Here is an 11,328-nt window from a genome sequence, read left to right on the forward strand (position 1 = left end):
TAGTCGTGAGCTACAGTGTGTGACATCATCTTTAGAGTGGGGAGCAGCTGGAAAATCTGGAGAAAGAATTCTCTTCAGCTGGATTTGGATCCCGCATCTTTCATTTTACATAGACGATGCAGCCATTTTAAGCTCTTTCTGCCTTAAGCTTTCCACCTTTTCAGTCTTTTTTCACCTTTTTAAGATCTTTCATCTCTCTTACTCCACAGCTTTTTAGCCTTTTCAGATATTCATCTTTCTGCCTTTTCTACTCCTTCAAACATTCCGCTTCATGTTCAGCTATGAAAATGTTAAACTTTTTAAACACTCTCAGCCCTATTCAACTTTTCTGTATATCTGTGCAGTGAACAGTGTTTTAGCATAAAGGTGACATCATCCAGTGTTTTGAACCCATAACTCTTGTGCCTACCACTGTGCGAGAAGCTGGAAGGCTTGTTCAGCTTCTTCCTGAACCCATTTCATTGCATCATGCCTCGTGTGCACATTCTCTTCAGCCAGCTCCAGAGGCGGACCATCGACTCAGTCTTTGTCTGGGGAAACATGCAGCAGGTCACACAGTTTTTCTGACTTCATCATACATTATTTCATACCGGCAATAGCAGTCCACCGAATTATAAAGCAACGACTTCCTCAGCGGAAGGAGTTGCTTGAGCATGCCCCGACGGCAGCATGCATCGACGCGTGTGGACTGCGAGGGCCCGTTCAACGCTGCTTGCAGCTTTAAATAGGGCCCGAGCAGGTAGACCTGCGAGGTCCCTATTGTTATTGGAAGGACAGAAATTTTCTTCTCCAAGTTTGAATGCAGTTTTTGATGCCTGAACATACCCAAAAACTCACCAAATTTGGAAAATATGTTACATCTGGCGAAAATTGCGATCCTGCATTGTCATTTGTTGTGGTCGTGACCTGCGGGCTCTGTAGCACCCCCTAATGTTCATCCCCGCCTCCCACAAGTGCGTAGAAGAACGAAATTCAATACGCAGATTCCTCATGACCAGACGCACAAACAATCCATTCGGACCACTAGTATCAGTCCAACAGGAAGTCAGCCATTTAGATGTGTGGCGGCGTTTTTGTCCAATTCATGCCTACTTTGAAAATTATCTTGTCCTAGAGCTTAAACACCACAGTCTTCAAATTAACTCAGTAATTTTCTTCATGCCTCAAAGAACAAAAGTTATGGAAATCATTCAGCTGCGCCAAACTTTAGTGGGCGGTGCGGTGGAAACCATTTTTTCCTCACGCCGTCAAGCATCGAGACTTTTTTAACTTCAACATACAATTTCCTATCCACACCAAACTGCTTGTAACTGCAGAGGCTGTCTCCCCGAACAAATCTCAGCATCAATACTTAGTCTGCCATTTTGCTTTTGGCCGCCATGTTGAAATATTGCCAATCTTCGTACTTAAATTATCTCCTCCTACAGATGTAACACCACGAACTTCAAAGTCGCTCGGTAGCATCCTCTGACCTTGAAGATGAAAAGTTATGGAAATCTTTATCCTACGTCATACCTGCTGGCCACAGTGGAGCGGTCAATTCAAATCCTTCGCCGTAAAGCATTGTGTCCTCATAACTTCTTCATACAATGTCTTATCTCGGCCAAATCTCTCAGGAATGCAGAGGGAGTCGCCCTGAAGAAATCTGTGTAGTCATGGGGCGTGGCCGTGACGCGTGGGCTCTGTAGCGCCCCCTATTGTGATGCCCCGCCTCCTGCTTGTAACATAGAAGGACGAAAATTGGTACGCATATTCATCATGACCAGACACACGAAAAACCCATTTGGATGCATACTCTCAGTCCAACAGGAAGTCAGCTATTTTGAAATTTGGCGGCATTTTTGACAAATTCATGCCTACTTTGAAAATTATCTTGTCCTAGAGCTTAAACACCACAGTCTTCACATTAACTCAGTAATTTTCTTCATGTCTTGAAGAACAACAAGTTATGGAAATCATTCAGCTTCGCCAAACTTTAGTGGGCGGGGCGGTGCAAACCATTGTTTCCTCACGCTGTCAAGCATCGAGGCTTTATAACTTCAACATACAATGTCCTATCCACACGAAACTGCTTGTAACTGTAGAGGCTGTCTCCCCGAACGAACTCAGCATCAATAATAAGTCGGCCATTTTGCTTTTGGCCGCCATTTTGAAATATTGCCAATATGCCTACTTTGAAAATTATCTTGTCATAGAGCTTAAACACCACAGTCTTCAAATTAACTCAGTAATTTTCTTCATGCCTCGAAGAACAAAAGTTATGGAAATCATTCAGCTGCGCCAAGGTTAAGTTGGCGGTGCGGTGGAAACCCTTTTGTCCTCACGCCGTCAAGCATCGAGGCTTTATAACTTCAACATACAATGTCCTATCCACACCAAACTGCTCGTAACTGTAGAGGCTGTCTCCCCGAACAAATCTCAGCGTCAATAATTAGTCTGCCATTTTGCTTTTGGCCGCCATGTTGAATTATGCCAATCTTCGTACTTAAATTATCTCCTCCTACAGATGTAACACCACAGACTTCAAAGTCACTCAGTAGCATCCTCTGACCTTGAAGATGAAAAGTTATTGAAATCTTTATCCTACGTCATTCCTGCTGACAGTTGCGGAGCCCGCCATAACAATCCTTCGTCATGAAGCATCAAGTCCTGATAACTCCTTCATACTATTTCCTATCTAGGCCAAATCTAGAGGGAATCGAGAGGGAGTCCCCATGAATAGATCTGTGTATCAATACTCTGTCATATCCATAGCCCTACCCACTGGAAACACAAATTAGCTTTAATCTCATTCCATTAGGGCTCCTACAAGCTGTGAGTGACACAAGTCGCCACTAGATGGCAGTGTTGTCTTTCAAGTCACAGGTGTCCTTTGCGCTTAGCAACCTCTGGATAACCTCTAGATAATTTCATTCCATGGCAGGAAGTCAGCCTCAAATTTATCAGATTTTATTGAAACTTCAAAATGTGGCTGCATGCACTTTATGGAATAAAAACTAGCAAACAAAGGAGAACTTGGAGAACTCCCGCCCGCTCCCGCAATGTGTATGTCCACTCCCGCCCGCACCTGCAAAACTCTGAGAGTTTATGCTCGCACAATAATAGAGATGCATTGATTTTGTGTCTTCTCCTGTCCCGCAGGAGAAAGCACGTCATTTTATAGGCTATTAATATAGAGACTCATGGGGTTGTTTGTTTTGTTTCCCTGGGCTGCGTGTCTTTTGACGCACTGGTCAGGAATAGCGCTCCTATTTCGTTGTTTTCATTTAGTTTTTAATTAAATAAAGGCTGTTTCATATTCTATTCTCCTCCTCTGTATTTTATTTATTTTTCTACCTTTATATAATCACGCAGTGATTGGGGTTAAGGTCTCTTTTCGAAGACAGACCTGAATAAGAAACAATAATGAGAACACAATCAGCAGATAGACAACAGTACACAATACATTTAAATATCACTTTGTTTTATCAAAACTTGGCACCGTCACATGGCACATATACTGCTTTGCAAAAACAACATGAACAACATGAAAAACAGCAGTTTTAAAATTATTAGCCAGATGTGGCATTCTGTTTGAAAAAATAATAAGAATACAAACATTCAAAAGTAGGCAGCCATATGCTCAATAACACATCATCACGCCTATGACCTAATTAACAAAAAACAACGAGAGTAGGCTGTGAGTATCTCAAATAACACTAATAAATAACATAAAATAAACAAAGTTAATGAATGAAACAAATTAATTTAACAAATAAATCACTTGGCCTTAATATTGCTGTGGAGGAAGAGAATTTTGCCGACCAACTGCGGTCCCAATCCCGTGCGTCTCTCTTCCAAAATGCGCCCACAGACACTAAAGGCCCGCTCTGAAGGCGCACTGGATGCGGGGATACTGAAGATGAAACGCGCCAGCTTTGAGAGTGCTGGGAAGCGCTCTTTGTTGAATTTTCACCATTGAAGCACATTGTCTGAGTCTGGGTTATCAGAGACAGAGAGCCGGGAGCTGAGATATTCAGTCATTTCATCATCAACCGGCTTTGGCGCTGAAGCGCAGGGCGCATCATCTTGCCAGTCTGCGAATCGGTCTGTGAGTGTGCTTTGCTTTTTGGCTGGTGGCTCATCCTCTGCTGTGTCCGGGACCAGGTCAAACTGCATCTTCTGGATAATTTCCTTTGCGCCTTTGGATAAGATTTGATTTATATATCAATAAATATGTATTTATAAAATGGCTCATGCTGTTATTCATTTAGCTATATAGCACCTATGATTTTTATTTATTGTCTTTTATCTCTGTCTGTATTTTTTGACTGCATTTCACTTATTCTAAATTGTAATTGCACTGTGTGTTTTCTGTTTATGTCTGTATAGGCCACATACCTTTTACCACGTCTTCTCTCGCATCTGGGGGCAGCATCCTTAGCAGTCGCATTTTAGGAGTCAGGAGCGTTGCAATCCTGTACATCATGTGGAGAGGGAATGATTTGTCACTGGTGCCCATCAGCTCTTCCAGACGCAAGGCACGCACATTGGCGACTTCAGAGAGCAAGGGCAATGTTCAGGCTGACTCAACTGGGCGATATGTTTTTGTGGTTGGGGAACTATACACACTCCCAGTCATACTTGCCTGTATTTATGCACCAAATTGGGACAATCCTATGTTTTTTAATCATTTCTTTTCTCTGCTTCCAAACATGTCAACGCATAATCTTATAATTGGAGGAGATATAAATTGTGTACTCTCATCTCTTGATCGGAGCACTCCTGGAAGAACACTCCTGACCAAGTCCGCTCAATCTATCAATCTATTTCTTGAGACTTGTGGAGTAGCTGATGTGTGGCGGTTTCGCAATCCCACTTCAAGGGCCTATTCTTTCTTCTCCCCAGTCCTAAAAACATATTCGCGCATTGATTGTTTCTTTCTCGACAAGAGAATTTTACATTACTATCCCACTATCTGGGAGTCATTAAAGGCATAGTTACGGGGTCAAATTATTTCATATTGTGCGAAGAAAAAAAAGACAAACGGTGAACGCCTTAAACAGTTAACAAACGAAATCCTAGAATTGGACAGTCTATACAGCCATTCCCCTTCAGCAGATTTAATTAAAAGCCGTATCACATTACAAACAGAGTTTGATAATCTGTCTACTCGACAGGCTGAATATTTAATTTCCAAAGCGAGACACGGCCACTATGAGCATGGGGAGAGGGCTGGGCGGGTGCTTGCACTTGAGCTACGCCAAAAATCTGCTAAACAAACAATCCCAGCAATATATGATGAGCAGGGTATAAAATGTACTGATAAATAAGAAATCAATTCCTGTTTTAGTAAGTTCTATCAGTTACTGTACACCTCTGACTTAACCACGGATCCATCCGAAGTTGAGGATTTCTTTAAGGCCCTGAAAATACCATCTATAAATTCTGAGTTAGTTACTGAATTGGAGAGGGATCTTTCAGTCATGGAGGTAATCTCAGCAATCGGAGACATGCAAAGTGGCAAATCCCCAGGGCCAGATGGCTTTCCAACAGAATTTTTCCAAAAATTTGAGAATCAGCTCTCCCCTTTATTACTATCAGTGTTTGATGAATCCCTCCTCTCAAGATCTTTACCTCCTTCTATGCATAAAGCAGATATTTCGTTACTGCTTAAAAAGGATAAAAACCCTCTTAATTGCAGCTCATATCGCCCTGTGTCCCTCCTGAACACAGATGCAAAAATCCTTGCAAAAATATTAGCTCGCCGCCTTGAGAAGGTGGTTCCGACCATTATTTCCCCTGATCAGACGGGCTTTATAAAGGACCATTATTCCTTCTTTAATATGAGGTGCGTATTTAATATAATGTATGGCCCATCTCCATCTTACCATGGTAACAACGAGTTGATACTTTCACTTGACGCTGAGAAAGCGTTTGACCGTGTGGAATGGAAATACCTCTTCAGGATCCTGGAAGCATTTAAATTTGGGCCTAAATTCATCTCTTGGATCAAAATTATACATACCCTTCCAATGGCTGCAGTATGCACTAATAATAATATATCCAAATATTTTAAGTTGCAACGAGGTACAAGACAGGAGTGCCCTCTTTCTCCACTCCTATTCGCAATTGCAATCGAACCACTTGCGATAGCTTTAAGACAGAGCTCCACGATCAAGGGGATTCAGCGGGCAGGCTCGGAGCATAAAGTATCACTATATGCGGATGACATGTTGTTGTTTATCTCGGATTCTCTCTCAAGTATTCCAGAATTACTGATCTTACTTGTGAAATTTGGAAGTATATCTGGCTACAAAGTCAACCTCCAGAAAAGTGAGCTGATGCCTATCACTTCTGCTGATGGGACAGATATTGGGCCAACTCCTTTTAAAATTAGCCCTAAAAAATCTAGATACTTAGGTATATGGGTGACACGTATTGACAAAGATCTCTACAAGGCTAATTATCAACCTCTGTTATCAAGTCTCAAACAAGATTTAGATCGCTGGGATGCCCTACCTCTTTCGCTAGGGGGAAGGATAAATTCAATCAAAATGAGTGTGCTCCCCAAATTTCTTTATCTATTTCAAAGTCTTCCCATTTTTTTAACAAAATCTTTTTTCTTCAATTTGGACAGTCAGATATCAGCCTTCATATGGAATAAGAAGCAACCAAGGATAGGTTAAAAACATTTTACAGCTGCCCCGTACAGTGGGAGGCATGTCACTCCCAAATTTCAGGTATTACTACTGGGCTGCTAATATTAGAACGCTGATGTATTGGATGAGGAGTGATACTGATTGCCTTAGCTGGTTGGTATTAGAGAAGGCCTCAATTGAACACACCTCGCCTGCAGCTTTGCTGTGCTCTAAACTACCTTTCGAAAAGCCCATTTCTAACTTTACATCCAACCCAATTGTTATCCATACATTGAAGATCTGGAACCAGTTTAGACGATCTCTCAACATTACTGGGCTGTCGCTTGCTGCTCCAGTGACGAAAAACCACATGTTTATTCCATCAGTAATTGTTGATGCCTTTGATTCATGGCCACAAATTGGAATAAAGTTGCTATACGACCTCTACATAGAAAATAAGTTTGCCTCCTTCGAACAGTTATCGCAAAAATTTGTTTTGTTAGATCTAACTCAGACAGTTTTCCCTTATGTCCTCCCATGTCACTTCTTGACGCAATTTTTATTTAAATGCTTTACAATCACCAAACAAATTATCAGTAGTATTTATACATTGCTTAATTCACATCAAATGACCAATCTGGAGGCTCTTAAACGTAAATGGGAAACAGACTTAGAGGAACCCATTTCAGAGGATTTACTCCTCCTCTGTATGCTTAAGACATGGTGTGGTACACTTCAAAATTGTTCATCGTCTTCACTGGTCCATGGAGAGATTATCTAAGTTCAAACCAGATTTGGATCCAACTTGTGACCGATGTAAACAAGTCTTTTTACACAAGTAAAAGTCACTTAAACACTGTTGCATATGTTTTGGACATGCCCAAAGCTGTATAGATTTTGGCGATCTATTTTTGAGGCCTTCTCTAAAATATGTGGGAAAACTGTACACCCATCCCCTTTAATTTCACTATTTGGGGTGGCCCCAGTGGATGTCTCTCTCAGTAAGTGCAATATAAACATGATTGCATTTTGTTCTCTGCTGGCCAGAAGGCTTTTTCTTTCTAAATGGAAAGATTCTCAACCTCCAGCATATGGACATTGGATTAGAGAGGTCATGTGTCATATCCATCTGGAAAAAATCAGGTATACCATTCGAGGATCTGTTGGGAAATTTTATTCTACCTGGCAACCATTTATATCCTTCGTTGAAAGTGTGGCTGCTGCCAACTTTACAGAATAACTAATCTAACTATATACATCAAATATGTGACCCTGTGAAATTGCTAATAGAATTGACAGAATATTTGTTTGTAAATGCGTCATTTCTTTACTTTTCTTTATTTCTTGTTAAATAGCTGGCTATATGTATTTGTATTCCAACATTGGTCTGGTATTTTGGGGATGGGGTGGGAAGGGTTCATGATGTGTTTGTTCAGACTGTGTCTGTTCATGTAGTTTTGTATTGTTTTGTATAATTGGAAAATAAAAAGACTTTGATCAAAAAATAAATAAATAAGTGTCTCAGACACACCTGAACAACTACTGACCTGACCATATGTTCTGCGTTTACATGAATCATAATAAGTCTCCATACAGACAGCGCTTATCCATCTTATTCCTAGCTAGCTCCCGCTAGTGGAAAATATAGCTCTGACTAGTCAAATTTGGGACACTTGGTTAAATGTTGAATATCTAGATAATGCAGCCCATGTAGTGAGCTGAAAAGGAAGTGCAATACATTTGTCACATACCAGAAATACTGTTTGTTAGCTTTGATCAACTCAAAGATCAGGCTGTAATATATTTGATTTTAGTTCGCTAGCTGCTAGCCATTACATTGCATGTAATTGATTAGTTAGCATGGTTGCTAGCGGAGTTATTCCATTACAATCCATGGCGTTATTTCTACTGATATGCATCCCAGAACACCACTGTACTGTTCTCTCTATGTGTTTTGCTCTTGCGTGAACACAGATAAACAGCCAACCAAACTCCTTATTCAAGAGCCAGGAAGTGAGCGGCTCGCTCCTTTAATATCTTCTCACACATAAGTCAGCATTTCTGACTGCATTGAATTTAGTGTAAAACTAGAAAAGAAAGATACAAAAAAATGTCTTAAGAAACAGCCGCGTAAACATCAGTATCAAAGTATCAGCTGCTTGATATTAACTCAACAGGTATTAGCACAGCAGGCTAGAAAACAAGGCAAATTAGCAGGTAAGTATACACACTGCTGTCACACAAGCCAGGACATTATACTGTTACTTTATACACAAAATACCTTTTAAAAGCTATTAACACATCTTATCAAACCTGTAAATAATGTGTAACACTTACAATCATTGCTCTCTGAGAGATTAACTGCATAGTTGCGGCCGTGAGACGATGCACACGCACGTTTTTTCCTCTTGTTTACGTTTTTACTTCCGGTTGACGGGGGATTTTCAAAATAAAAGCGCCGCAAATACATATGACGATAGAAAACAGTAAATTAACATTTCAAAGTCGTTTTGAGTGTCTTTTAAACATATTAAACATATTCAGGGCAGAGCAACCACAATACACCTCAAACAAAAAATCAGAAATGGCCAGTGTCACTGCCGATTAAGTTTATTGTGCCGATGCCGTGATGTCTAACCACAACCAGGGCACACTGGTGGTATCATTGCTGTGAGACTCAGCATGAGGTTCAGTGTCAGCTAATTAGAGTACTTTCGGTAGTTTTAGTCTACTAACTGTAGTTATACCAAGTATAGCTTAGTGTCCCAAATGCTATCTAATTAGCTCTTTATATATACCAACTAGTAGGTTAGTTAGTTGTAATAAAGTTAGCCTCACCTGAATTGACAGGATGTGCCAGCGCAGGAAAGCTGAGCCAAGGGTAATGGGGCTTTAATTACCTGGATGGTGTACAGATCGCACTAGATGAATGATCGGGCTAGATGTAGGGCACTTTGATGTTTGAACCTAGTTGTGTCTTTTGTATTTTGTATGGTTAGGTGGTAAAAGGATAGCCCCTCTGCCTCAACTATTACACATAATGGCTGCTTCTAATCCACTGAGTTTTGCATCTCAAACTGACTGGAGAAAGTGTTGTCTTTGTCACACAGATTTAAAGGAAGAGTTGAAATCTCCTCCAACTCATTATCCATGTAGTCCTGAGAGCAATGGTTATTCCAATGATTGCCACAAACATACCACTCTTTCAAGCAATCAACCAGTTGCCAGTCAGGTTAGACATGTCCCGGTTGAATGATGGAGGGGGCATTGAGGAAACACTGAGAAGGAACAGTGCAAATTATCACCAAAGCTGTCCTTCTGTCAAACCTCACTGTTCTATTAAAATAAAAAAATCTATACAAAAAAAAAGAAAACAAAATGAAGAAAAACATGCACTTACTTAACCTGGAAGGTGTGCCCTGGTATAGTTCAGTTCAAACCAGTGATCATTTCCCATTCATTTTAAATATTCTGTTGATATAAAATGTATCAAATGTAACAAAACAAACAAACAAAAAAATACCAAAAACAGTAAAAAAACCAAACAATTAACTAAACTAATGAAAATTAGTAAAAAAATAATTTTAAAAAGGCGTTATTTTTGACATTCATTGCCGTCTATTTTCACAATTTAACACATTTTTTGACTTTTTATCGAAGAGTTGAAAAGCTAAGATCCTTTCACCTGTATTTTTAAATATCAAGATCATCAAAATGTGATTATCCAATCTCAATCCAGGTCAAATACCAATTCTAATGGCTTTCAATGGCGGCCATATTGGAAATCGGTGGCCATATTGGATTTTTTGCATGGCTAACAGGCTTTTGGGAAAAAGGATCGAAAGAACGATTATCTCACTAATCTGCCGGACTAATTCTGAATCTTTCTTCTGGGGCCTGGGACTGTTGTGTTTTAATTCAAGCCTATGCATGAGCTAGTAAGACGCTGTCTATTTGTTCTTATGGTGCTGACATCAGTTGTATGGTGCAGGTGGCAGCGAAGCTGGGGAGTGGCCCACAGGTGCTGTCAGCTTCAGAGTCTGAGTCGACTGTCTCAGCAGAACCCCGAGGCCCTGATCCACCTGCAAGGTAAAGTCTGTGGCTCAGGTGGGAGAGCTAGTTCACCAATGGGGTTCAATCCCCAGCCCCTGCCACCAGTGTATGGATGTTTGTGTTAATGGATGAATGCTGACTCGAGATGTTAAGATTTGAGTTATCGTTAAGACTATAGAAGTACATTTAAAATGTCATTATTTGGCTGCCAACTGGGCTCAGAAAAGGTCGTAAAAAGATGAACATCACAAAGTCTTTATAATGACGTATTTTCAGAGTCATAAATTATTTGCCTCTCTGCGTTCACTACCAGACAACGTTTGACAACAGGCTGCTGCACTCTGTGTTAATTGACAAAATAACCAGATTTCGAGGAGCATGGTGCCACCTACTGTATCAGATGCTGTGGTATAATTTAAGCGATACTGATATAAAGTGGGCATTTTTCTCAATATTATCCTGCCCAAACATCACAATAAACAGTATTATCGTTTATTTGATTTGTATTTTATGCTGATTATAAGTATGAATTTATATGGTATAAATAAATGCAGCACTGAGATGTTGATATGCTTCGTCTTCTGTACTTCCTTTGCAGCAACACTTTTAAAAATAATACTGGATAAGAACTTCCAAGCTAGAACTTTAATGCAAA

At 40.3% G+C, this 11,328-nt stretch overlaps 1 protein-coding gene and 1 long non-coding RNA gene across 6 annotated transcripts in view; one reads left to right on the top strand and one right to left on the bottom strand.

Moving 5' to 3' along the window:
• Window positions 1-11,328, top strand: part of tcaim (T cell activation inhibitor, mitochondrial) — a 31,437-nt gene that overhangs the window by 17,544 nt on the left and 2,565 nt on the right. For all 5 annotated transcript variants that reach the window (XM_030394088.1, XM_030394091.1, XM_030394093.1 and 2 more), the window contains one exon: window positions 10,612-10,709. In XM_030394088.1, coding sequence (XP_030249948.1) covers window positions 10,612-10,709 — 98 coding nt within the window. The remainder of the gene's footprint in view (window positions 1-10,611; window positions 10,710-11,328) is intronic.
• The window catches only part of LOC115567484 (uncharacterized), a 19,588-nt gene continuing 12,447 nt past the window's right edge, over window positions 4,188-11,328 (bottom strand). The window contains exons 2-3 of the long non-coding RNA XR_003981200.1: window positions 8,958-11,328; window positions 4,188-4,457 (exon numbers count right to left, since the gene is read on the bottom strand). The exon at window positions 8,958-11,328 is cut by the window's right edge and continues 1,012 nt beyond it. This is a non-coding gene — a long non-coding RNA (uncharacterized LOC115567484). The remainder of the gene's footprint in view (window positions 4,458-8,957) is intronic.

Source organism: Sparus aurata, chromosome 17, assembly GCF_900880675.1.
Source record: "Sparus aurata chromosome 17, fSpaAur1.1, whole genome shotgun sequence".
Classification (NCBI taxonomy): Eukaryota; Metazoa; Chordata; class Actinopteri; order Spariformes; family Sparidae; genus Sparus; species Sparus aurata.